General features: G+C 44.2%; 1 protein-coding gene across 4 annotated transcripts; it reads left to right on the top strand.

Annotated features, from left to right (window-relative positions):
• The first annotated feature begins 6628 nt into the window (after positions 1–6628).
• HNRNPH3 (heterogeneous nuclear ribonucleoprotein H3) lies at positions 6629–21646 on the top strand. 4 transcript variants are annotated; one of them, XM_038743506.1, is made up of 10 exons: positions 6629–6769; positions 16644–16781; positions 17369–17507; positions 18081–18265; positions 18749–18835; positions 19083–19198; positions 20324–20459; positions 20975–21070; positions 21157–21249; positions 21347–21646. In XM_038743506.1, exons 2-10 carry the CDS (start codon positions 16667–16669, stop codon positions 21421–21423), a joined length of 1044 nt encoding a protein of 347 aa, XP_038599434.1. In that variant the 5' UTR covers positions 6629–6769; positions 16644–16666; the 3' UTR covers positions 21424–21646. The 4 variants fall into 4 exon arrangements, with proteins under 4 accessions (XP_038599434.1, XP_038599436.1, XP_038599435.1 ...); XM_038743507.1 differs by having other exon boundaries at positions 6630–6769; positions 18081–18220; XM_038743508.1 differs by lacking the exon at positions 18749–18835 and having other exon boundaries at positions 18081–18220.
• The last annotated feature ends 5515 nt before the right edge of the window (positions 21647–27161 follow it).

The following is a 27161-nucleotide window of genomic DNA, read 5'->3' on the forward strand; positions in this document are numbered from 1 at the left end:
AAGTCACTTCCCTTCTCTGAGCCTCAGTTCCCTCATCTGGAAAATGGGGGTGAAGACTGTGAGCCTCACGTGGGACAACCTGATCACCTTGTATTCCCCCCCAGTTTTTAGAACAGTGCTCTGCATGTAGTAAGCACTTAACAAATGCTATTATTATTATTATTATTATTATTATTTTGCCTGTCTGGCCCCCAGGCCCCAGTCCTACCTCTGGCCTGGAAGTCCTCCCTCCTCAAATCCACCAGACAATGACTCTCCCCCACTTCAAAGCCCTACTAAAGGCACATCTCCTCCAAGAGGCCTTCCCAGACTAAACTCCACTTTTCCTCATCTCCCACTCCCTTCGACATCACCCTGACTCGCTCCCTTTGCTCTCCCCCACCTCCCCGCAGCATTTATGTATCCCTCTGTCATTTTATTTATTTATACTGCCGTCCATTTACTTGTATTGATGTCTGTGAGCTCGTGGTGGGCAGGAATTGTCTCTGTTGCTGCATTGTACTTTCCCGAGCGCTTAGTACAGTGCTCCGCACACAGTAAGCACTCAATAAATACAAATGAATGAACTCCTAGACTCTGAGCCCATTGTTGGGTAGGGATTGTCTCTATCTGGTGCCGAATTGTACTTTCCAAGCGCTTAATACAGTGCTCTGCACGCAGTAAGTGCTCAATAAATACGATTGAATGAATGAATGAACACAGTAAGCGCTGAATGCGTGAATGAATGAATGAATCAATCAATCAATCGTATTTATTGAGCGCTTACTGTGTGCAGAGCAGTGTACTAGGTGCTTGGGAAGTACAAGTTGGCAACATATAGAGACGGTCCCTACCCAACAGTGGACTCACAGTCTAGAAGCAGCGTGGCTTAGTGGAAAGAGGCCGGGCTTGGGAGTCAGAGGTCATGGGTTCTAATCCTGGCTTCGCCGCTTGTCAACTGTGTGACTTTGGGCAAGCCACTTCACTTCTCTGGGCCTCAGTTGCCTCATCTGCAAAACGGGGATTAAGACTGTGAGCCCCACGTGGAACGACCTGATCACCTTGTATTCCCCCGCAGCGCTTAGAACGGTGCTCGGCACATAGTAAGCAATTAACAAACGCCGTTATTAGTATTAATAATGAATCAATACATTAAGCGCTGAATGAATGAATGAGGGCAGAATTATTCATTCATTCAATTGTATTTATTGAACGCTTACCGTGTGCAGAGCACTGTACTAAGCGCTTGGGAAGTACAAATCGGCACCAGGTAGAGATGGTCCCTACCCAACAACGGGCTCACAGGCTAGAAGGGGGGAGACAGACAACATTCATCCCATAATGGGGTTGTTGCTAGCGTCTTCTCTCTTTCCAATCAATCAATCGTATTTATTGAGTGCTTACTGTGTGCAGAGCACTGTACTAAGCGCTTCCACACACACACGGCCCATCCCCCCTCGGCCTCTCCCTGATAACCACTCTGTTCCTCCCTTCAAAGCCCTACTGAGAGCTCACCTCCTCCAGGAGGCCTTCCCAGACTGATCCCCCTCTTTTCCTCTGCTCCTCCTCCCCTCCTCATCATCCCCCCGCCATACCCCTTCCCCTCCCCACAGTACTTGTATATATTTGTACATATTTATTACTCTATTTTATTTGTACGTATTTACTACTCTATTTTATTAATGATGAGCATATAGCTATAATTCTATTTCTTCTGATGGTATTGACGCCTGTCCACTTGTTTTGTTGTCCGTCTCCCCCTTGTAGACTGTGAGCCTGTTGTTGGGTAGGGACCATTTCTGGTGCCAATTTGTACTTTCCAAGCGCTTAGTACAGTGCTCTGCACACAGTAAGTGCTCAATAAATACGACTGACTGAATGAATGAATGCTCTGCGCAAAGGAAGTGCTCAATATGAATGAATGAATGAATGTTATCCATCTCCCCCCTTCTAGCCTGTGGTGTTGGCTCGGGACCGGCTCTATCTGGGGCTGACTTGTACTTCCCGAGTGCTTAGCACAGTGCTCTGCACACATGAAGTGCTCAATAAATACGACTGAATGAATGAATGAATGCTCTGCACACAGGAGGTGTGCAATATGAGTGAATGGATGAATGAATGAATGAATGAATGAATGAATGAATGTTGTCCGTCTTCCCCCTTGTAGCCTGTGAGCCCGTCGCTGGGTAGGGACCGGCTCTATCTGGTGCTGAATTGCACTTTCCAAGCGCTTAGTACAGTGTCCTGCACACAGGAAGTGCTCAATATGAATGAATGAATGGATGGATGGATGGATGGATGGATGGATGGATGGATGGATGAATGAATGACTGTTGTCCGTCTTCCCCTCCTAGCCTGTAAGCCCGTTGTTGGGTCGGGACAGGCTCTATCTGGGGCCGACGTGTACTTCCCGAGCGCTTAGCACAGTGCTCTGCACACAGGAAGCGCTCAGTATGAGTGACTGACTGACTGACTGACTGAAGGCAGGCAGGCAGACAGAGGGGCAGAATGACCCCTCAAGCGCTTAGTCCAGTGCTCTGCACACAGTAAGCGCTCGTGGCTCAGTGGAAAGAGCCCGGGCTTTGGAGTCAGAGGTCATGGGTTCAAATCCTGGCTCCTCCAATTGTCAGCTGTGTGACTTTGGGCAAGTCACTTAACTTCTTTGGGCCTCAGTGACCTCATCTGTAAAATGGGGATTAAGACTGTGAGCCCCCCCGTGGGACAACCTGATCACCTTGTAACCTCCCCAGCGCTTAAAGCAGTGCTTTGTACGTAGTAAGCACTTAATAAATGCTATTATTATTAATAATAAATATGAATGAATGAATGAATGAGCCCATAATGGGGATTGTTGTGGTCACCTTCTCTCTGTTTCCTCACAGAGGGCTTAATAAATGCTATTATTATTATTATTGATAAATACAATTGAATGAATGAGCCCATAATGGGGGTTGTTGTGGCTGCCTTCTCTCTGTTTCCTCACAGAGGGCTTAATAAATGCTATTATTATTATTATTATTAATGATAAATACGATTGAATGAATGAATGAATGAGCCCATAATGGGGGTTGTTGTTGTGGCCTCCTTCTCTCTCAGTTTCCTCACAGAGGGCTTAATAAATGTTATTATTATTATCATTAATAAATACGATTGAATGAATGAATGAATGAGCCCATACTGGGGGTTGTTGTGGCCGCCTTCTCTCTCAGTTTCCTCACAAAGGGCTTAATAAATGCTATTATCATTATTATTATTATTAATAATAATATTAATAAATATGATTGAATGAATGAATGGGCCCATAATTGGGGTTGCTGTGGCCGCCTTCTCTCTCAGTTTCCTCACAGAGGGCTTAATAAATGCTGTTCTTCTTCTTATTATTATCATTAATAATAAATACGATTGAATGAATGAATGAATGAGCCCATAATGGGGGTGTTGTGGCTGCCTTCTCTCTCAGTTTCCTCACAGAGGGCTTAATAAATGTTGTTATTATTATTACTATTATTATTAATAAATACGATTGAATGAATGAATGAATGAGCCCATAATGGGGGTTGTTGTGGCCGCCTTCTCTCTCAGTTTCCTCACAAAGGGCTTAATAAATGCTATTATTATTATTAATAATAATATTAATAAATACGATTGAATGAATGAATGAGCCCATAATGGGGGTTGCTGTGGCCGCCTTCTCTCTCAGTTTCCTCACAGAGGGATTAATAAATGCTGTTCTTCTTATTATTATTATCATTAATAATAAATACGATTGAATGAATGAATGAATGAGCCCATAATGGGGGTGTTGTGGCTGCCTTCTCTCTCAGTTTCCTCACAGAGGGCTTAATAAATGCTATTATTATTATTATCATTAATAAATACGATTGAATGACTGAATGAGTGAGCCCATAATGGGGGTTGTTGTGGCCGCCTTCTCTCTCAGTTTCCTCACAGAGGGCTTAATAAATATTATTATTATTAATAATAATAAATACGATTGAATGAGTGAATGAGCCCATAATGGGGGTTGTTTTGGCCGCCTTCTCTCTCAGTTTCCTCACAGAGGGCTTAATAAATGTTATTATTGTTATTATCATTAATAAATACAATTGAATGAATGAATGAGCCCATAATGGGGGTTGTTGTGGCCACCTTCTCTCTCAGTTTCCTCACAGAGGACTTAATAAATGCTATTATTATTATTATTATTATTATTATTAATAAATACGATTGAATGAATGAATGAATGAGCCCATAATGGGGGTTGCTGTGGCCGCCTTCTCTCTCAGTTTCCTCACAGAGGGCTTAATAAATGCTATTATTATTATTATTAATAATAAATACGATTGAATGACTGAATGAATGAGCCCATAATGGGGGTTGTTGTGGCCGCCTTCTCTCTCAGTTTCCTCACAGGGGGCTTAATAAATGCTATTATTATTATTATTAATAAATACGATTGAATGAATGAGTGAGCCCATAATGGGGAATGTTGTGGCCACCTTCTCTCTCAGTTTCCTCACAGGGGCTTAATAAATGCCATTATTATTATTATTAATAATAAATACGATTGAATGAATGAATGAATGAATGAGCCCATAATGGGGGTTGTTGTGGCTGCCTTCTCTCTCAGTTTCCTCACAGAGGGCTTAATAAATGTTATTATTATTATTATCATTAATAAATACGATTGAATGAATGAATGAGCCCATAATGGGGGTTGTTGTGCCCACCTTCTCTCTCAGTTTCCTCACAGGGGGCTTAATAAATGCTATTATTATTATTATTAATAAATACGATTGAATGAATGATTGAATGCTATTATTATTATTATTAATAAATACGATTGAATGATTGATTGAATGAATGAATGAATGAGCCCATAATGGGGGTTGCTGTGGCCGCCTTTTCTCTCAGTTTCCTCACAGAGGGCTTAATAAATGCTATTATTATTATTATTATTAATAAATACGATTGAATGACTGAATGAATGAGCCCATAATGGGGGTTGTTGTGGTGGCCTTCTCTCTCAGTTTCCTCACAGAGGGCTTAATAAATGCTATTATTATTATTATTATTAATAAATACGATTGAATGAATGAATGATTGAATGAATGAATGAATGAGCCCCTAATGGGGGCTGTTGTGGCCGCCTCCTCTCTCAGTTTCCTCACAGAGGGCTTAATAAATGCTATTATTATTATTATTATTATTATTATTAATAAATACGATTGAATGACTGAATGAATGAGCCCATAATGGGGGCTGTTGGGGCCGCCTCCTCTCTCAGTTTCCTCACAGAGGGCTTAATAAATGCTATTATTATTGTTATTATTATTAATAAATACTATTGAATGAATGAATGAATGAATGAGCCCATAATGGGGGTTGCTGTGGCCGCCTTCTCTCTCAGTTTCCTCAGAGGGCTTAATAAATGCTATTATTATTATTATTATTATTATTATTATTATTAATGATAAATACGATTGAATGACTGAATGAATGAGCCCATAACGGGGGTTGTTGTGGTCGCCTTCTCTCAGTTTCCTCACAGAGGGATTAATAAATGCTTATTATTATTATTATTATTAATAAATACGATTGAATGAATGAATGAATGAGCCCATAATGGGGGCTGTTGTGGCCGCCTCCTCTCAGTCTCCTCACAGAGGGCTTAATAAATGCTATTATTATTATTAATAAATACGATTGCATGACTGAATGAATGAGCCCATAATGGGGGTTGTTGTGGCCGCCTTCTCTCTCAGTTTTCTCACAGAGCGCTTAATAAATGCTGTTATTATGATTATTATTAATAAATACGATTGAATGAATGAATGATTGAATGATTGAATGAATGAGCCCATAATGGGAGTTGTTGTGGCCGCCTTCTCAGTTTCCTCACAGAGGGCTTAATAAATGCTATTATTATTATTAATAATAATAATAATAAATCGATTGAATGACTGAATGAATGAGCCCATAATAGGGGTTGTTGTGGTCGCCTTCTCTCAGTTTCCTCACAGCGGGCTTAATACATGCTATTATTATTAATAATAATAAATACGATTGAATGACTGAATGAATGAGCCCACAATGGGGGCTGTTGTGGCGGCCTCCTCTCTCGTTTCCTCAGAGAGGGCTTAATAAATGCTATTATTATTATAATTAATAATAATAATAATAATAAATCGATTGAATGACTGAATGAACGAGCCCATAATGGGGGTTGTTGTAGTCGCCTTCTCTCAGTTTCCTCACAGAGGGCTTAATACATGCTATTATTATTATTATTATTAATAAATACGATTGAATGACAATGAATGAGCCCACAATGGGGGCTGTTGTGGCGGCCTCCTCTCTCGTTTCCTCAGAGAGGGCTTAATAAATGCTATTATTATTATTAGTAGTAGTAATAATAATAATAAATACGATTGAATGACTGAATGACTGAGCCCACAATGGGGGCTGTTGAGGCCGCCTCCTCTCTCAGTTTCCTCACAGAGGCCCCCACCACGGGCGTCTCCCTGGTAACCCCAGAGGCAGGCACGCACGCGCGCGCGCTTCCCGCCACTCTGGCTCTCGCGAGACCTGGCCGGCCCGCCCTCCCGCGGCCCGCCCCTTCCTCCTCCTTCTTCTCCTTGTCGTCGTCGTCGTCGGTCGCCATCGGCTTGGGCTCCGGTGCGCAGTTTCCTCAGCCGCCGCCGCCGCCCGGAGACGGTTGGAGGAGCCGTTGTGGTGGGCGCAGCCCGGAGGAGCCGCCCTCTCCGTCCCGCCCGGCTGGGTAGCTGAGGTATAAGCGGCGGGAGGGCCCCCTCAGCCCGGGGGGACGGGGGAAACAAGGCCCAAGATGGAGGAGGGATGGCCGACCGCCTCGCCCCGCCTCCCTCCCTCAGAGGGGATGGCGGGGCCACTCAGGCTGCGGCCTGCTCTGTGGTATCCCCACATCACTTACCTATATTTACACAGATTTATTACTCGTCTTGTTTTGCTTGTATCTATTTACTCCTCTGTTCATTTTGTTAATGACGTGCGTAGAGTTTTAATTTTATCTGTCTGGACGACCGTCTCCATGTTTTGTTCTGTTGGTCGGCCCCCCCCCCCCCCCTTTCTTTCTAGCCTGGGAGCCCGTTCGTTGTTCAGTCGGGACCGGCCCTATCTGTCGTCGACTTGTCCTTCCCAAGCGTTTAGTGCAGTGCTCCGCACACAGGAAGCGCTCAATATGGATGGATGGGTGAATGAGTGAATGGCGCCCTTCTAGTCTGGGAGCCCGTTGTTGGGTCGGGACCGGCTCTATCTGTCGTCGACTTGGCCTTCCTAAGCGTTTAGTACAGTGCCCTGTACACAGGAAGCGCGCATAGTTCATTAAGACTGTCAGCCCCCCTGTGGGACAACCTCCCCAGCGCTTAGAACAGTGCTTTGCACATATTAAACGCTTAATAAATGCTGTCATTATTACTAATATGGGTGGATGGATGAATGAGTGAATGACGCCCGTCCCCACCCTTCTAGCCTGGGAGCCCGTTGTTAGGTCGGGACCGGCCCTATCTGTCGTCGACTTGTCCTTCCCAAGCGTTTAGTACAGTGTTCTGCACACAGGAAGCGCCCAATATGGGTGGATGAATGAATGAATGTTGTCGGTCTCCCCCTTCTAGCCTGGGAGCCCGTTGTTGGGTCGGGACCGGCCCTATCTGGTGCCAATTTGTACTTTCTAAGGCGCTTAGTACAGTGGCCTGCACGTGGTAAGCGCTCAATAAATACGATTGAATGGCTGAATGAATGTCTTCTCACCCCCCCACCCCCCAGCCTGGGAGCCCGTTGTTGGGTCGGGACCGGCTCTCTCTGTCGTCGACTTGTCCTTCCCAAGCGCTTAGTACAGTGCTCCACACACAGGAAGCGCTCAATACGGATGAATGAATGGCGCCCGTCCCCGTCCTCCCACCCCCAGCCTGGGAGCCCGTTGTTGAGTCGGGACCGGCTCTGTCGTCGACTTGGCCTTTCCCAAGCGTTTAGTACAGTGCTCTGCACACAAGAAGCGCCCAATAACTACGACAGAATGAATGTATGACTGTCTTCCCCTTCTAGCCCATGAGCCCGTTGTTGGGTCGGGACCGGCTCCATCTGGTGCCAATTTGTACTTTCCAAGGCGCTTAGTAAGTGCCCTGCACGTGGTAAGCGCTCAATAAATACGATTGAACGGATGAATGAATGCCTTCCCCCTTCTAGCCTTGGGAGCCCGTTGTTGAGTCGCGACCGGCTCTGTCGTCGACTTGCCCTTCCCAAGCGCTTAGTACAGTGCTCTGCACACAAGCGCCCATTAACTATGACTGAATGAATGCCCCCCCCCCCCCCCCCCCCCTTCTAGCTTGGGAGCCTGTTGTTGGGTCGGGACCGGCTCTATCTGGTGCCAATTGGTACCTTCCAAGGCGCTTAGTAAGTGCCCTGCACGTGGTAAGCGCTTAATAAATACGATTGAATGGGTGAATGAATGTCCCCCCCCTTCTAGCCTGTGAGCCTGTTAAGGGACAATACTCTACACAGCGCTCAAATACGATTGAATCAATCAATCGTATTGAGCGCTTACTGTGTGCAGAGCACTGTACTAAGCGCTTGGGAAGTACAAGTTGGCAACATATACAGTCCCTACCCAACAGTGGGCTCACAGTCTAAAAGGGGGAGACAGAACAAAACCAAACATACTAACAGAATAAAATAAATCGAATAGATATGTACCAGTAAAATAAGTGGAGTAATAAATATGTACAGACATACAGGATGAATGAATGTCTCCCCCCACCTCGATTGTGAGCCCGTTATTGGGTCGGGACCGTCTCTAACTGGTGCCGAATTGTACTCTCCCAAGGCGCTTAGTACAGTGCTCCGAACGCGGTAAGCGCTCAGTCAATACGATTGAATGAACGTTCCCCCCCTTCTAGCCTGTGGGCCCGTTGTTGGGTCGGAACCGTCTCTATCTGGTGCCGACTTGTGCTTTCCAAGGCGCTTAGTACAGTCCTCTGCACGCAGGAAGCGCTCAGTCAATACAGTTGAACGAATGAATGGTGGAATGAATGAGTGAATGCCTCCCTCTTCTACCCTGTGGGTCGGAACCGGCTCTGTGTGGGGACGGCTTGTAGTTTTTAAGAAGGCGCTCAGTCCAGTGCTGCTGTGCACGCGGTGAGCGCCCAATCCCTCCGACTGAATGAATGAATGAATGAGTGGCTGAATGAATGAATGGCGTCCCCTCAGCGCGGCGGCCATTTTGAGCCCGCCGGCGCCGCTCCCCGAGGCCGCCGTCTTGGGGGGTCCCTGCCGTCGTCGGGCGGCCCCCCCATCATCGCCATCACCCCCGGACACCGCCCCCGCCCCAGGACGATGACGAGGACGACGACGATGAGGAGGAGGACGACGACGAAGAAGGCCAAGCAGGGCCCGGCGGGCGGAAATGGCGCCCGAACGTCCTCGGCGTGGCCCTCCTCCTTCATCCAGCCCATCGTAAAGACTGAGCGCCCCCGGTGTGCACAGCACTGCCCAAACCGCTTGGGGACTCCAAGTCGTCATCATCAATCGTATTTATTGAGCGCTTACTGTGTGCAGAGCACTGGACTAAGCGCTTGGGAAGTACAAGTTGGCAACGTATAGAGACAGTCCCTACCCAACAGCGGGCTCACAGTCTAAAAGTCGGCACCACATAGTTTATTTGTACATATTCTGTTGATTTTGTTTTGTTAATATGTTTTGCCTTGTTGGCTTCAATCAATCGTATTTATTGAGCGCTTACTGTGTGCAGAGCACTGTACCAAGCGCTGTCTCCCCCTTCTAGACTGTGAGCCCGTTGTTGGGTAGGGGCCGTCTCTAAGTGTTGCCAACTTGGACTTCCCAAGCGCTTAGTACAGTGCTCTGCACACAGTAAGCGCTCGATAAATACGATTGAATGAATGAATGAATGAGCCTAAGCGATTGGGAACTACAAGTCGGCAACAGGTAGAGACAATCCCGACCCAACAACGGGCTCACAGGCCAGAAATTGAGCCCCTCCCCTGTGCACACCGCTAACCCTTCAAAGCCCTACTGAGAGTTCACCTCCTCCAGGAGGCCTTCCCACACTGAGCCCCCCCCCCCCCCCCCGCCTTACCTCCTTCCCCTCACCACCTGTATATATGTTTGTACATATTTATTACTCTATTTTGTACATATTCTATTTTATTTTGTTAATATGTTTTGTCTTGTCCGTCTCCCCCTTCTAGACTGTGAGCCCGTGGTTGGGTAGGGACCGTCTCTATATGTTGCCAACTTGTACTTCCCAAGCGCTTAGTACAGTGCTCTGCACACAGTAAGCGCTCAATAAATACGAATGAATGAATGAACCTAAGCGATTGGGAACTACAAGTCGGCAACAGGTAGAGACAATCCCGACCCAACAACGGGCTCACGGGCTAGAAATTGAGCACTTCTTGTGTGCACAGCACTGCCCTAAGCGCTTGGGAAGTACAAGTCGGCAACAGATGGAGACAATCCCTACCCAACAACAGGCTCGAAATTGATCGTTACCTGTGTGCAGAGCACTGCAATACGCGCTTGGGAAGTACAAGTCGGTAACAGAGACGATCCCGACCCAACAACGGGTTCACAGTAATGTTGGTATTTAAGTGCCTACTATGTGCTGAACACTGTTCTAAGCGCTGGGGGAGATACAGGGTCATCAGGTTGCCCCGTGGGGGGGGGGGGGGGGCCTCAGACATTTAATCCCCATTTTACGGATGAGGGAACTCTGAGGCCCCGAGACGTGAAGTGACTTGCCCACAGTCACACAGCCGACTTCATGCGTGGCTCAACGGAAGGAGCCCCAGCTGGGGAGTCAGAGGTAGTGGGTTCTAATCCTGGGTCCGCCACTTGTCAGGTGGGTGACTCTGGGCTTCTCTGGGCCTCAGTTTTCTCATCTATAAAATGGGGGTCAAGACTGTGAGCCCCACGTGGGACAACCTGATGACCTTGTATCCCCCCCAGCCCTTAGAAGGGTGCTTTGCACATAGTAAGTGCTTAGCAAATGCCATCATTAGTATTATCACCTTGTATCCCCCCCAGCGCTTAGAACAGTGCTTGCCACACAGTAAGTGCTTAACAAATACCACCTTTATTGTTCTTACTTAAGTCGTATTGAATGAGCACTCACTGTGTGCAGAGCACTGGACTAACTGCTTGGGGGAATACAAGTCAGCAACATATAGGCACGGCCCTTCCGAGAGAAGCAGCGTGGCTCAGTGGCAAGAGCCCGGGCTTGGGAGTCAGAGGTCGTGGGTTCTAATCCCGGCTTCGCCACTTGTCAGCTGTGGGACCTTGGGGAAGTCACTTAATAATAATGATGGCATTTGTTAGGCGCTGGGAGGGGGGATACAAGGTGATCAGGTTGTCCCACATGGGGCTCAGTTTTAATCCCCATTTTACAGATGAGGGAACTGAGGCCCAGTGAAGTGATGTGCCCAAAGTCACACAGCTGACAGGTGGTGGAGCCGGGATTCTGTGCCTCAGTGACCTCATCTGGAAAATGGGGTGAAGACTGTGAGCCCCGCGTGGGACAACCTGATTAACGTGCATCTCCCCCAGTGCTTAGAACAGTGCTTGGCACAAAGTAAGCGCTTAACAAATACCAAAATTATTATTCTCCTCCTCTTGCTTCTTATCATCATCCTCCCTCTCCTCGTTTCTTTTGTTCTCCCCGACCCCCAGGCGGCAAGGCAAGGGCGGAGGCCTGGGACAAAGGAGGCCTCTCGGCTTTACTGTAGTTCATTCATTCAATCGTATTTGAGTGCTTACTGTGTGCAGAGCACTGGACTAAGCTCCTGTACAGCCCTGGGGGACCACCTCCTGACACCCCTTTCAGGGTCACCCTGACTCGTGTAAAACCGCTTGACCCTTCCCTTTCCACCTGACCTGGACGGTCCATCTATCTATATGCTTCCCCCCCCCCCCCCGCCCCCATGTATTTGTGACATATCCTTGTTCCCCCCCTATTTTTTCTTCCTTTTTTTCTCTCTTTTTGTTCGTCTCCATTGGTCTGTTGTTCCTGGAGCAGTCGATAGCACGCATGGAGCCCCCATTGTGTGCAGAGCGCTATTCCAAGCTTTTCCAACGCTCACTCCGGAAGGAGGCATCGGGTGGGGGAGACCTCCCTATTCAAAAAGGGTTTTGGGCTCCATCGGGGAGGCAGACAGAGCAGTTGGCAGGTGAGAGGAATTGCCCCCAAATAGGGCAGATCGAAGGGTAGGGTGTGAGGATGGGGACCCCGGGTGCTGTGCCTTTTGTACCCCTCAGGGGTGTAGAATATGGGGTCTTAGCATGAGGTGCTTCGTCAATGCCATTCAATTGACTTGTGAAGACTGAAGTGGTATTGCACCTCTTCTGCTTCGGGAAGACAGCAGTCGAGGTAGACAATCCCATTAATATGTAATCGTCAAAGTGAAATTTTAAGATCCGTAAATAAAAAACCCCACCCGAGGTTCAGTTTATTTCTCCAGTTTGAAATGGATGCAGAATGCTAGGTATTTCTTGAAAGATATGCCACTTATCCCAGGCTGACAGTTAACAGGTCAGGGAGTAGTGGTTCTTAGCCCAGAAAAGTGAACCGAATATATAGAGTGGCTACTGGGAAATATTAGCAGATCTTTCTGAATATTGCTTCTGGGTGATTTTATGCTAATTCTGTATTGTATTGCTTTCCTTACTCTAGCTCATTTTAATGTCTGTGTCTCTGTGTCGTGCCCCCACCCACCCAGATTGTAAACTCCAGTAGGGCAGGGATCACACCTACTTTACCGTTGAGCTCTTGTTGCATGCATTCATTCATTCATTCAATCAATCGTATTTGCAGTAAGCATCAAATCAAATGCTGTTGAGTGACCAGGAGAAGGCAGGATACTTAAATATAACTTGGACCCCTGCCTAGCTGCTTAATCTGTTCCATCAAGGCTGCAAAAACTTCCTTGCGGTCCTTCCCTTTTTAACTCAGACACAATGCTCAGGGCTGGTACTTAATGCCTTTATATCAAGAATTTATTCTCATTAAGGCTCACAGACAATTGCTAGCAGCTGTAAGTTGCTAGTCAGAAGAAGTTGCATGCTTCCAAATGTAGAAAAATACCTTTCCACTTTACATGTCAGTAAAACAACACCATGAGACTAATTTCCAAAAGTTTAGTGGCCTATGGATTCCACATACAGTGAATATTAAAGGCTAAAGAGGTAGTCATACTTATTGAGCACTTAGTGTACACTTGGGAGAGGCAGACACATTCACTGCCCACAAAGAGCATATAAACTAGAGAGGGAGACAGACCCTAATATAAATAAATTACAGATATGAACATAAATGCAGTGGGGCTGGGGAGGGGATTTGCTGTTCAAAAAATGAGAAATGAGGACATGCTAAACCATATGCTTTGGGAGATTTAGGGAGGAGGAAAATATAAATAAAAGCTGATTAAGGAGGGCTGACAATCTGACTAATTCAGGAAAGTGACTTTTTTCCCCTATACTTTGTAATTGATTGGAAAATTGGCCTGGAGATAGGGATCCCAAATTCTTCCCTGTGGCAGTCCTTTTTTTTTTTTTTTTTGTCTAGCCTCCATTTGGGTAAAAGATGAGGGGGTACAGAAAGGTCTAGGATAAGAGCCTCAGGATTAGTAATTCAGATTTCAAACAAGTGATGCCCACTGCAGGTTTTTTATAAGAACCTGGGCCTAGATCACTTGATGGGATTTATTAGTTTACTGGAGCACCGGGATTCAGGATAATCAGAACACAGTACCTGTCCCGTGATTAGATTCAGAGGCCAGAGCTGAATTCAGTCAGTTTCTGGCAGCCTGTGGTGGTTAAGACCCTTCTTTCCTTGTTTCTACTTGTTTGGGATTTGGTCTTATCTAACATTTTAAATTATCCCCTGAAGGCTTGAGGCCACATTACTACTTGCATCTGGTTTACTCAGAGCTCTGCCTAGGATATTTAATATAAATAGTTCCCTTTTAGTGCACTGCTCTTGTCACATCAGCAAAACTTGAACATTTAGGGTTTGGATGAGCCAAAAACACCCCCGTTTCTTTTTTTCCCCCTCTTTTAATGGTTTTTAAGTGCTTAGTACGTGCACAAAGATCTGGGGTAGATAGGAAATATGATTGGACGCAGTCCCTGTCCCACTAAGGGCTCACAGTTTTAATTCCCGTTCTACAGATGAGGTAGCTGAGGCCCAGAGAAGTTAAGTGACTTGCCCAAAGTCACACAGCTGACAAGTGGTGGAGCTGGGATTTGAACCCATGACCTCTGACTCGAAAGCCCGGGCTCTTTTCCATTGAGCCACGCTGCTTCTCTAGAATACCGGGAATGAATGAACAAACTTATTCCTTAACTTGTCCTGGTCCCAGCTAAACTATACTGAAATTTTTTCAGCAAACTAACTGGATTACCAGTGCCCTGGTCTTGTTGGAACATTTTGTGCCTCATAGATTTTGTAAGCATCTCCCCTTTTTTATGCTTACCGCGGTTAGTAAGATTTCCATGATCCATTTTGGCTCTAGGTTTCTAATTCTAGGAAACCTGAAGTTATAGATGGACAAGGCATAGACTTGGCTTCTCAAGAAGCTTAATGTACGGGTGGAAAAACAGTTCAGTAATATCAAAACTTCCAAGATGAGAAATTAAAATTAGTGTATTTAGTCCTAGTGTTGTAGAGGATAGTTAATTAGCTATTATCCCAGTCAGAGTAGGGAAAAAGAGATAGAGGTGGTGAATTAGGAACAGCAATGAATAGCCAACTAAAACAATCAAAAATAATGACAAAGCAAGCAGCCCAAGCCATTTTGGGAAGGGGCAGTCTTTGAAGTCCTCAGCCAGTCCAGTGACTTTGTCACAGTATGCTTGAGTGGTGGGAATTTTGTTGTTAGCATTCCAAAATCCCCATTTTATGGGGAGGGGCTTCTACTCATACAAAAGCTGTTGATGAGGGAGGCTCTGTTAATTGCTGTCTTGCTTATCCCATTCGGTGTTTTGTTGGAGTCAAGGCATAAATTGTTTAGCCTCTCCGTCTCACTTGCTCCAGTGACTAAGCAAGGCTTTTACTCATTCATTCATTCATTCAATCGTATTTATTGAGCGCTTACTATGTGCAGAGCACTGTACTAAGCGCTTGGGAAGTACAAGTTGGCAGCATTGCATTGCTTTTGCAATGGTCACTTGCTGGGGAGGAAGGGGGAGCCCTGATCATGGGGAATTGTAGGTACACTGGTCTTGCAAGGTTTCATTTCATTAAGCCAGTAACAGTATATTCAAAATGGAACATCCCAGCTCCAGGTGCCCTGTTCCTTAATTTAAATGCTTTGGGCAACACAGTTCAGTGTTGTGGTTTTTTGTTTTGGTTTTTTTTTCCTCTTCCCTTGTCCTCAAACTGTAACCCATTCATGTTTGTAAATTCCATTTGACATGCTTAAACCTGGTACTGCTTCCCTAATCATTAGGTTTGAGACCCACTGTTTTGGCAGCAGTTCACTAAGTTCCCACCGTCTTGAGAATTAAAAGTAGAAAAGAGGTAGCAGTATTCTGGATGCATCGGCTAGTGATTTTTATTGCTCATTTAGACATTGCCCATAAAAAAGAAATTTTGAAGCAGTGTTGAAAGTTGGGTGCTTGAAGGATCTTAAAACCAATATTTCCATTTTGAGTATCTTGAGTGAGGAACACATTTGTCCCTGTAATGCAAGTTGGTGAGACTCCTGCAGCTGTTGTAGAGAATTAAACAAGATTACGGTAAGTTTTGTAGTTGAATTTATGCCTCTAACGCTGTTTAAAAAGAAACCGTGCTTCCCATCAAACTAAAAAATAGAAAAACCCTTGTACCAAGACTGCTGAAGTCAAAGTGGTGAGGGAGAAATGCCTTTGGTTTCTTCTGTGTATTGTCTCCGAAAGCTTCTAAACAGACTATACTACATAGTCTCTTTTTTCCCCTCTGTGTTTGCAGAAAACTATTTTGAGTGGCATTTTTGTGTCTAGTTTTCATCATAGTTACTTGATTCAGCTCACTCTGTCCTCAGAAATATTAGCTATTGAAGCTAGGATGTGTTAGAATAGCCCTAGGATGGCCAGGATTTTTCCTGCCAGCAGCAGATGGGTTACTGGAATCCAGAAATACAGTGCACATCCAGATTTTGGTGAGTAATGGAAAGAGTCCGTCTTCATGTACTCTCCAGGAATTTGCTCAGTACCACACATTGTTTTGTGTTGTGGACTAATTCATTTTTCCTTACTTCTATCTACAGTGACGGGTATCTATTTTGGAGCATTGTTTTATCCCTGCAGATTTTCAGGTTTTGGTAATGCAGTCCTTAAGTGAATAACGGATTTTATTTTGTGTGGTAAGGATCCAAGTTTATAGGAAGCAGGAGAGGGAGGGAGGAGTGGCTAGGATTTATTTATGTTAGAAGCTTGATGTAGTAAAGTTTCAATATTGGTGGAATTTGTCTTGGCAGAAATGGTACAGGCTGTCTTGGTTTTATGTCTTTTTTGTTTTGTTTTTTGTTTTGTGGTTTTTTTTACATATAGATCTATACTAGTAGAAGCATAATGTCTTCAAAGCCTATAGAAGGTATATCTTTACTCTTCTTTACACGATTGTTTCCTTTCTATAGCATTTAAATCAAACGGTACTGAGATGGATTGGGTTATGAAACATAATGGTCCAAATGATACAGCTAGTGATGGAACAGTACGTCTTCGTGGACTGCCATTTGGTTGCAGCAAAGAGGAAATTGTTCAGTTCTTTACAGGTACCTCTAGTATTAAAGTTTAGTTCCCCCTTCAGTTTTTTGTATTTGCATTATCAATTTTGTGTAATTTCATAATGCCCCTTTGTTTAGACATTTTTGTTTTAAAATAGTATTTTAGGTTGTGTTTCAAACTGAAATGTGCTTGCTCCATTCAGTATTTTAAGTAGTGAATAGAAATATTAAGAGCTAATGAACAGTAACAGTGAAGGGAATAGGGGTAAATGTGGGTGGGTGCGCACGTGTGTGTGTATGTATGTGCGTGTGTGTGTACACGTGTGCATGTGCCTGCCAAGTAAACTGATTAAGAATATGGAGCATAGTTAAATAATTTGAGTAGCAATTATGTTTTTTACATAATGTGATGTAGGTGGGCTTGTCTGTGTGTAACTTAAAATACACACTGGTAGCAAACATAATTTAAACCCATATTTGAAAGTTCTTTCGTTTGTAATGGGTGATGGGGATTTAAGCTTTTTAATTTTTTTTTTTGTTTTCTTTAGACTTGCTTTAAGTATTTGATTCAGATGGGAATGTTTCAGCCTTTAACACTGTTCCCCTTGATGGGGTTATTTGTCCTTGGGTTAAAGGGTTGGAAATCGTGCCAAATGGGATAACATTGACGATGGACTACCAGGGGAGAAGCACAGGGGAGGCCTTCGTGCAGTTTGCTTCAAAGGAGATAGCAGAAAATGCTCTGGGGAAACACAAGGAAAGAATAGGGCACAGGTGGGGATGGAGAGTTTGGGATGGTGTTAAATCTTTATTTTTTGGGGGTTGTGGGTCACTAATGCTTATATGGGGGGGGAGACCATAACTTTTTGGGGGTTAGTTTAAAGAATTTGTAATTCTAAGTTTTTAACTTGGAAAATATAGATTTGGGTGGGAAATTAATGCTCTCAGTTTGATAAACTTGAAATCAGATTGTTTCCGCCTTTCATGTAGGGTGTTCTTTGATAAATGCCATTGTAGTCACCCAATTTTCTTTTTAAAAAAAGATTTCATGAATAAAGGAAACATGAAAATTTAAATTTTAAAATTGGATGATTAAAGTTTTCCAATGGATAATTTAGTATATCAATGTGAATCTTGTCATTTAAGCATTTTATTGAGGCTGTAGGTAAACTTTTAACTGTTATGGTATCTAAAGGCATTGCCAATTGGATTATAAATCTAGTCGTAGAAACCACTGTCACTGATATATATATATATATTATTATTTTTTTTTTTTTTCGGTCCAATGTCTTGCTGTCTGATGCGTGTATGCCAAAACTTGCACCTTAAACCATCTTTTTTGCTTAGGTATATTGAGATCTTCAAGAGTAGCAGGAGCGAAATCAAAGGATTTTATGATCCACCACGGAGAATGCTGGGACAGCGACCGGGACCCTATGATAGACCATTAGGAGGAAGAGGGGGTTATTATGGAGCTGGGCGTGGAAGTATGTATGACAGAATGCGACGAGGAGGTGATGGATATGACGGTGGTATGTGTACCTAATGAACAAAGGTTCTGTTGTCATTTTCTTAATATTCCTGACTTTATGTCAAGAAAAACAGAAATGGCATTAACTTACTGAAACAGTACCTACTAGGTTCATGAGAATATGGATTCCCATTGCCAGCTAAGGGATTTGACGCAACTGGTGGCACCGAGATGATTAAAAAAAAAAAAAAAAAAAAAAAAGGAAGCTAGGATGACATGAAGACACATTGGTTGATTTGACGCCTACTGCATGGGGCCAAGATGAGATTAATTTGCATGTCTTTGAATTTGACCTGTTGGAGAATTTGAATTTCCACCTAGTGTTGAAATTCCAATTTCATGAACACTAAGTGGGAGTTGCAACTTCTAGTTACCAAGAGGTTACAAGGACATTTGCTTCAACGTAAGTTTTTTATGAACTCTATGGTAAAAAATTGATCATCGCTTGGAAGTCTATTCATGAATTTCTTTTTAAATTGTACAGGTTATGGTGGTTTTGATGACTATGGAGGCTATAATAATTATGGCTATGGAAATGATGGATTTGATGACAGAATGAGAGATGGGAGAGGTAAAATAAATACTCAAACTTGGTCCTCTTTCAATTTTTGCAAGTATGTGCATTAGTCAGGACCTACTATTATTGCCTAAGAAGCACGGTATCTTCCGATGGGTCTATTAGGGTATGATTTGGAATTAAGTGAAGTGCATCCTGTGGGTGTTGTGTGCTAGGTGGCTTTTTTCGTTTTGGCTCTGTTTTTATTGGTGAGAGTCCTGACTGATTCTCTGACCACTGGGGAATATTTTTCCTTCCACAGGTATGGGAGGCCACGGCTACGGTGGAGCCGGTGATGCAAGTTCAGGGTTTCACGGGGGCCATTTTGTCCATATGAGAGGGCTGCCATTTCGGGCGACCGAAAATGATATTGCTAATGTAAGTATTGCTGAGGGGAAAGGAATTCGGTCTGCTTAGCATTTTTTTGTGATTAAATCCAGGCTCTCCACTGATTCCTCTGTTCTGAGAATAAAATTTCATTCATCAAGGTCGGCCACGCCTTACGTTCAGATTAGCGATATCATACGTGCCCGTGGGAACTGCGGCATTATTTTTAGAACAGAGGGGTGTGACAGTGAGGTAACACAATTAGGAGACAGGTGATAATTTCCCCCATTCCCCCCCTCTCACCCCGTCACTACTTTAGTGGGATCTATTCCCTGGCTCAGTCCTCGTTTCCTTTATTCACCCTCCATTCTGCATTGCCTGTTCCCTTAGAGCTGTATTCTTTAAGCACCTGATAGTGACTCCATCTTCAGCCCCACAGCACTTAGGTACTTATGCTTATACTCCCATTTCCTCTCTAACTTAATATCAGGAAGATCCTTGAGAACAAGGATCTTGTCTGTTATACCTCCCTTGACACTTGATACGGTGTTGTGCGATTGATGGGTTTATCTGTGGAGGGCGAAACTCTGTTCAAGGTGCTTGAATCTGGTCCTGCTCTTAAGGAGCTAAAAATCCATTGGAAGAGTTGTGTAGAACTAAATCAGATACAGTGGGAAGAGGAAAAAAACTTGAGGAATTGGTAGTGAGAGTACGGAAACGAGAGTCCCAACACCATAAAATGGAAGGGCGACCACCTAAATGGGGAGCTCTTCATTCTTCGCCACTTGTCTTAGTTGCTGGTGTTTGTTTTCGATGAACGTCACATCCCCAGTGTAGCTTAAAGATGCTCTCAGACATTATATCTGCCATTACCAGATGGGGACCGTGGTCTAGATATTAAATTGGGCCTTTTTAATGTTGGTGTCATGCCACCCTGAAGTGATAGAGAATCCCTGAAAGGTTTGTTGTGGTTTTGGTTAGTCTTTATCCAGAAGTTGAAAAGTATTTAGGAGTTTTATCACTGAAGCATTAGAATTTGTTCACGGGTACATTCCCTGCCCGCCCCCCCAAAAAAAGTTTAAATCCTGTTTTGTTGAGTAACAAAATACTTGATAATTTGCTGAATGAAAATAGGTTCCTAACTTATGGGTGGAAACCCATTTTTTCTTTGTCTAGTTCTTCTCACCACTGAACCCTATAAGAGTTCATATTGATATTGGAGCAGATGGCAGAGCGACAGGAGAAGCAGACGTGGAATTTGTGACACACGAAGATGCAGTGGCTGCCATGTCGAAAGATAAAAATAACATGCGTACGTGTTGGTAGTGATGTTGATGTTCTGTTAAGCACTTACTATGTGCCGAGCAGTGGGGTAGGTGCAGTATAAACAGAACAGACAATAGGTTCCTGTTCCCCAAGGATGCTCACAGGCTAATGGGGAGAGAGAATGGGTATCTTGCCATCACTTTACAAAGGAGAAAGGTGTTGCCAGTGGCCTTGCTACTCTAGTTTTTCTAGCTAGTGTTTGATCAAGATCCCCAGAGAATGAGTTATTAAAGCAGCAGGAATGAAATCGTTCAAAAGAAGCTTATAATAATAATTGTGGTATTTAAGTGCTTACGCTACGTGCCCCAGCACTGTTGGAGGCACTGAGGTAGATTACAAACTAATCAGGTTGGACACAACCCAAACAAGTCACAGAGCCGGGATTAGAACCCAGGGCCTCCTGCCACCCGGGCCCGTACTCTATCCACTAGGCCAAGCTGGCAAATCTTATTTCAGCAAAACCAAAGTCTTTTCATCTTTCTGTTCTTTTTTCTCTTGAAGAACACAGATATATCGAACTGTTCCTGAACTCCACTGCCGGAGGAGGTTCGGGGATGGGAGGTTCTGGAATGGGAGGCTACGGCCGAGATGGAATGGGTAGGTGAAGCTTGGGATTCGTCAATGCTGCAAATCAAGAGCCTCGATCTCGGAGTTAACTTGACTTAATGGCCTTTTTTTCCCAGATAATCAGGGAGGTTACGGCTCTGTCGGCCGGATGGGAATGAGTAGCAGTTACAGCGGAGGATACGGTACTCCTGATGGCCTGGGTGGTTACGGTAAGTATAGTGGTTTTTGGCACCATCGCGTCGGAAAAGTGAGCGTTCCCTCTAAAGACCTTGCGTATTTATCAAGTTTTTGATGGGATTCTCTTAGGTCGTGGTGGAGGTGGCAGTGGAGGATACTATGGGCAAGGGGGTATGAGCGGAGGTGGATGGCGTGGGATGTACTGAAGAGGCCCTCCCGCCAACCTGCCCTGGCAAACAGCATCTGGTCAACTAGACTTTCTTACAGATTTCATTTCTTTTGTATTTTAAGAACTTTATAATGACTGAAGGAATGTGTTTTCAAGATATTATTTGGTTAAGCAACAGATTGTGATGGGGAAAATCTGTTTCTGTAGGTTTTATTTGTTGCATACTTTGACTTAAAAATAAATTTTTTATATTCAAACCACTGACGTTGCTACTTTTTATACTAGTTACTCCTAAGGATGTACTGCATACAGAGGAATTTGGTTAATATGTCTTATTGCCCATCGGTTCAATAAAAGGTGGTTGTAAATGTAATTTATTTGGACGTTGATTCGGCTCTCCTTAAGCGTAACGTGTCTTGGAGTGAAGGCACGTGGTAAAAGACATGCTTGATCATTAAATACTTTTTTGTTCGTTTCATTAGATTTCTATTGAAAAAAAATCCCAGAATGCTAAAGTGAAGGTGTGAAGAAGAGCTGACAAAACTGCTAATTCTGAATTGCAGACTTCTGTTTTTCCAGTCAAATATCTAGGCAGCCACAGTCACTGTGTAGCATTGCCCCAGCTGGGCTAGGTGTGTCCAATTTTCAGTCATCAGAGTTCTCTTCAGTGTGTTTAAATTAAATGTAGTCTTCTTGGCACACATTTCATATCTAATGTCTTGTTTGTAACACGGTTTAGTTAGTGATTAGTGTATTTTACCACCTATGTTACCTATATATTATGTCAAGTACCAAAAAATTGAAGGGAAATACAGATAGATATATTTAATAATGGAGACATCTATTCATTTGGCTTCAAAATTCAATGAAATACGTGGGTATTAAAATTGAGCTTTTTTGTTTGTTTAGACCTCGACTAAGTTGCCCATAGGCTAAAGCTTCAATGTAATTATTCAGTGGAAAAGGTTTCTCAAAAAGGAAACATAAGACTAGATCATGTCATGGTGTTCACTAAAACAAAATTGTTTTGTTTGCATCTGACATGTACATGTTATAACTATTTTGTGCCTACACTGTGAAGTGGAGGAAAATGTTTTGTTTTTTTTTTTTTAACTTCTCCTTAACCTATGTGGACTTTGCCTTCCAAATTTTTTCCCTCTTAATTTTTGTCAACTGTGAACTCAGATATCGAATGAACTTTTGTCACCTGTTTTGCTAGTAATGTTCTATTTATGTAATAAATGTCAATGTGGGAGACTAATATGGAGTGTGTCCTGCTAGGATCTGTTGTCAAATTACTGCCGGTGAGTCACAAATGAGTCTCAACCGCTTCCGCACATCTTCAGCGTCTAGCCCGTAAGTCTTTGATTTCCACTTGCCCTTAGATCAGCAGTGGCAGAACGAAGAATGAGGTGATGAGTGTGTTTTTATAGCAGAAGAGCTAGCTGTTTCCATTTGGATAAATGGCAGGGCAAGTATCTTTTGTTTCCTTTTGTTCCTTTTAACTTGTTCCTTTTAACTTGTGGTTAAACACAAGTCTGTTCACACAGCTGCTTAATTTACCGACCACCCTTGGGTGTGGTAAGGGTGTATTCAAAGATTCAGCTACAAGTACATATGAGGCTAAAACCATCCTTGTGTTTTGTGGGTCTCTAATGCCTCATGAAGTTTTTGTTGTGTCCAACTTGTACTTCCCAAGTGCTTAGTACAGTGCTGTGCACATAGTAAGTGCTCAATAAATACAATTGAATGAATGAATGAATCAGTAGTACACCATACTGGTCTTTCCTTCAATTTAATAACCATAATAGTGGTGGTATTTAAGTGTGACATGCCAGGCACTGTACTAAGCTAATCAGGTTGGACACAGTCCCTGTACCCATTGAGCTCCCAGCTTTAATCCCCACTTTACAGATGTGCTGACAGAGAAGTGAAGTAACTTGCCCAAAGTCCCACAGCAGACAAGTGGCAGAGCCAGGATTTGAACCCCAGTCCTTCTGACTCCGGGGCCTGATACTTTAGATCTATTAGGCCATGTTGCATCTTCATAGTTTAGTTTGAGAGCCCCGTATGCGACAGGGACTGTCCAACTCGATAAACTTGTATCTACTGTAGTCCTTGTTGGGCACTTAATGAGCACTGCAAAAAAAAAATTGTCTCCCAGTTGTCATTCAGGAGGCAGCCAATATCTGAGGCTTTGTTTGAAGTGTCCTTAAGACTTTGACTCTTTCCCTCCATTCTTTTGATTTCGCGGTTGCAGCTCTCCAACAGTTGTTTAGGTATCCTGCTGTCACATTCTCTTCGTGTGTCCCACCACCCCACTTCTCCTGCATATTTTGTTGCATTAAATATTGAGCGGCCTCTTGGGCTCCTGTTGGAACAGCTGAAGGGATGAGTTGTCACAGCACTAGAGATGACTGGAGGTGTCAGCTTTAGTAGACCTTTAGTTTTGTCACAATGGGCTTGACAGCTGCCCGGATTGGGTACTAATTTGGCTTTCCATTTCCACTGCATGGTTGGTCAGTGTGTTGCCTAAGTAAAGGTGTGACATTAAGTTCTTGCTGACCTACATAGGCAAAGCATAGTGCACCTGTACTGAGCTGCTGTTTCCCTGTTTAATTACATGACCAATCTAGCTCTCCAGCTCGGGTGTCTCTAGTCTTATTTCCTCTAGCCTTCAGGATGCTTGACTTGGATGTCATGATGACACTTCAGAACATCATTCAGGCAGAAACTCCTCACCCTGGGCTTCAAGGCTGTCCATCCCCTCGCCCCCTCCTACCTCCCCTCCCTTCTCTCCTTCTACAGCCCAGTCTGCACCCTCCGTTCCTCCACTGCTGATCTCCTCACCGTACCTCGCTCTCACCTGTCCCGCCATCGACCCCCTGCCCATGTCCTCCCCTGGGCCTGGAATGGCCTCCCTCTGCCCATCTGCCAAGCTAGCTCTCTTCCTCCCTTCAAGGCCCCACTGAGAGCTCACCTCCTCCAGGAGGCCTTCCCAGACTGAGCCTCTCCCCCTTGTCCCACTCGCCATCCCCCCCAACTTACCTCCTTCCCTTCCCCACAGCACCTGTATATATGTTTGTACATTTTTTTTTACTCTATTTGTACATATCTGTTTTATTTTGTTAGTATGTTTGGTTTTGTTCTGTCTCCCCCTTTTAGACCGTGAGCCCACTGTTGGGTAGGGACTGTCTCTATATGTTGCCAATTTGTACTTCCCAAGCGCTTAGTACAGTGCTCTGCGCATAGTAAGTGCTCAATAAATACGATTGATGATGATGATCATTCCTCCCCCCATAAATGACACCATCTGTTAACCATTATCCTTGACTCATTTCTCCAACAGCATATTCAATGTCACCAAATTGCCTGACCTTCACATCTCTCTAGGCTCCCCTTTCCCCTCCACACTCTCTGTTCCAAGTGCTTACCGTACCCTGTATTGACTACTGTGTCAGCCTCCTTCCTGCCCTTCTCCAAGACACACTTTCCTCTCCTGCCTTGATCGCTTTTCTAGATGTCACTGGCCCTGTTGCCCATCTATCACCATATCATCCTCCCAACCATCAACTGAGTCATTTGACCAGCCCTCAAACCTGACCTAATCTTGCTCCCCTTCCCCTACAACCCACTTCATCTTCTAAACATCAACACCTTCCGCACACTCTCCTGCTAAAAATCTCCACTTTACCCTGCACACTCTCCCCATCTTCAAAGCCCTACTAAAATCCTATAAGAGGAAGATTAACCTTATTTCTCCTCCATCTGTGTTGCCTAACCCTTAAGCAGTTTGATACCCCACTGTACTTCCATACATACAGTGCTATTTATTGAGCGCTATGTACAAAGCACTGTGCTAAGTGCTTGGGAGATTGCAATATTAGTAGACATGACCTCCCTACCCACAGGGAACTAGCCAAGAAGCGGTAAGGGAGAAGGCAGAGTACAAACAGAAAGCTTGTTGTGGATAGGGAATGTGCCAACTCTTGTGTTCTCCCAAGTGCTTAGCAGAGAAAGCGCTCTACTGAGCCATAAATACCAACAATTAATAAGCAGTGCATTGATATATTGTACAAAAAGTTAACACAGGTATCATTCTAAGGACGGGAAGAAATCCAGACTATGGCAGCATTATCTTTATTTGCTTTTACAAAAATCCACCTTAAAAATGTTACAAAGTATTCGTTACGCATTTTAAGATTTCTTGGCATCTTGTTAATGATTCCAATAGTGGTGCTCCTTAGGGGGATGGTTTTTAAAGTAAATGTAAAACCAATACTACACTTTTGCATTTCAAAACGTAGACACTCCCCCCACATCACAAGTGCATTGATCGGTTTTGATGGAAGTCATAATTCAAAATGCAATGAATTGTTCCATACAATTGGATATATATTGATCAGTCAATACTACAGTATCTGATGGGTGCATGACGGCACTTCATAGTGCTGGAAGTTACAATGAGATGCATAATTTTAAGCACAGGTCAAAATAATTCAGGAATTAGTGTTAACTGTTGTAGGGAGGAGGCACGTGACTCAGATGAGATGGCTAAATGTACAAATGTATTTACTCGGCCCAACGTCATACATGAGCTATTCCATCCTGGGTGTACATTATTACCCCTGTCCTAATGACTTTCTACCAGCACGGTGCAAATTACCTCATTCTGCCAGAATTCCTCAAGTACCGGTTGTGGCTTCTTCAGTTGAACCCACCCTCTTTTATGGGTCCTTGTCCAATTCTGGGCCCAATTCTTTCCTCTCTGCCGATATTTCAAGATTGAAGCGGGTATTTTTTAAACGTGGGTGACCGAACCTTTGTCGGGGGCACCGGGGGAGAGAGTCTTCCCGCTTTAAGCCAAAATCTAGCATTTAGACCACTCGGGTTGACAATTACTATTTCTGGCTTCCTAAAAGGCAGACTACAAAGTCCCGGTTTTGGTTGGGCTGGGTTGTGTGTAAACATCTGGACCCTAAAGGAGGTAGAATTGGACACGGGGGACCGACTCTTGTCCCGCTCCCTTCTGCATCACATTTGGATTTACATCATTCATTGAGCGCTTACTAAGTGCTTGGGAAGTACAAACCAGCAACATCTCTATACGTTGCCAACTTGTACTTCCCAAGAGCTTAGTCCAGTGCTCCGCACACAGTAAGCGCTCAATAAATACGATTGAATGAATGAATGAATATATAGAGATGGCCCCTACCCACCAACGGGCTAACAGTTCATCCCCTCCCTCATCCCCACAGCACAAAGGACACAAATAGCCGTAATGTATTTAACATTGTCGGCCTTCCCCTCTAGATTGTAAACTTGTGGGCGGGGAACATTTCTACCAACTCTTGTACAAAGCGGACGCGCAATCAAACCGCAAGCCTGCTCCCGCACACCTTTCTTCCAGTCTGGGATGGTGGTTTGGAGCTCACCGAGCCACGAAGAAGCCATTCCCCATGTAAGGTATGTTGCTTCGCTTTAGTTTTTTTCTCCCCTGCAAGTCATTTATTTTAACGTCCACCTCCCGACTAGACAGTAAATTCGTTGAGGACGGCCTACCTCCTCTGCAGTATTCTCCCAAGACACTCGCTGTATCGCTGACTGATCCGCTTTTCTTCCTTATTAACTAAATCCCTGTGACCCAGCACCTGAGGGAGTTGAAACACCCTGCACAAAGAGATAAAGAAGTTCGCCTGCCAGCACTTTTGGCAAATCTGAACTAAACACACTGCACGTGGCGAGAAAGAACTTGGCAAGTTTGGCAAATCAGAA

The sequence above is a fragment of the Tachyglossus aculeatus genome, chromosome 3 (genome assembly GCF_015852505.1).
Source record: "Tachyglossus aculeatus isolate mTacAcu1 chromosome 3, mTacAcu1.pri, whole genome shotgun sequence".
Taxonomy (NCBI): Eukaryota; Metazoa; Chordata; class Mammalia; order Monotremata; family Tachyglossidae; genus Tachyglossus; species Tachyglossus aculeatus.

Excerpts from the sequence above, each read along its gene's own strand:
- HNRNPH3 (XM_038743506.1), top strand. The coding sequence starts at position 16,667 with ATGGATTGGGTTATGAAACATAATGGTCCAAATGATACAGCTAGTGAT. Across the intron at positions 16,782-17,368 it reads AATTGTTCAGTTCTTTACAG|GGTTGGAAATCGTGCCAAAT; the intron begins GTACCTCTAGTA and ends CTTGGGTTAAAG. Across the intron at positions 21,250-21,346 it reads TGATGGCCTGGGTGGTTACG|GTCGTGGTGGAGGTGGCAGT; the intron begins GTAAGTATAGTG and ends GGATTCTCTTAG.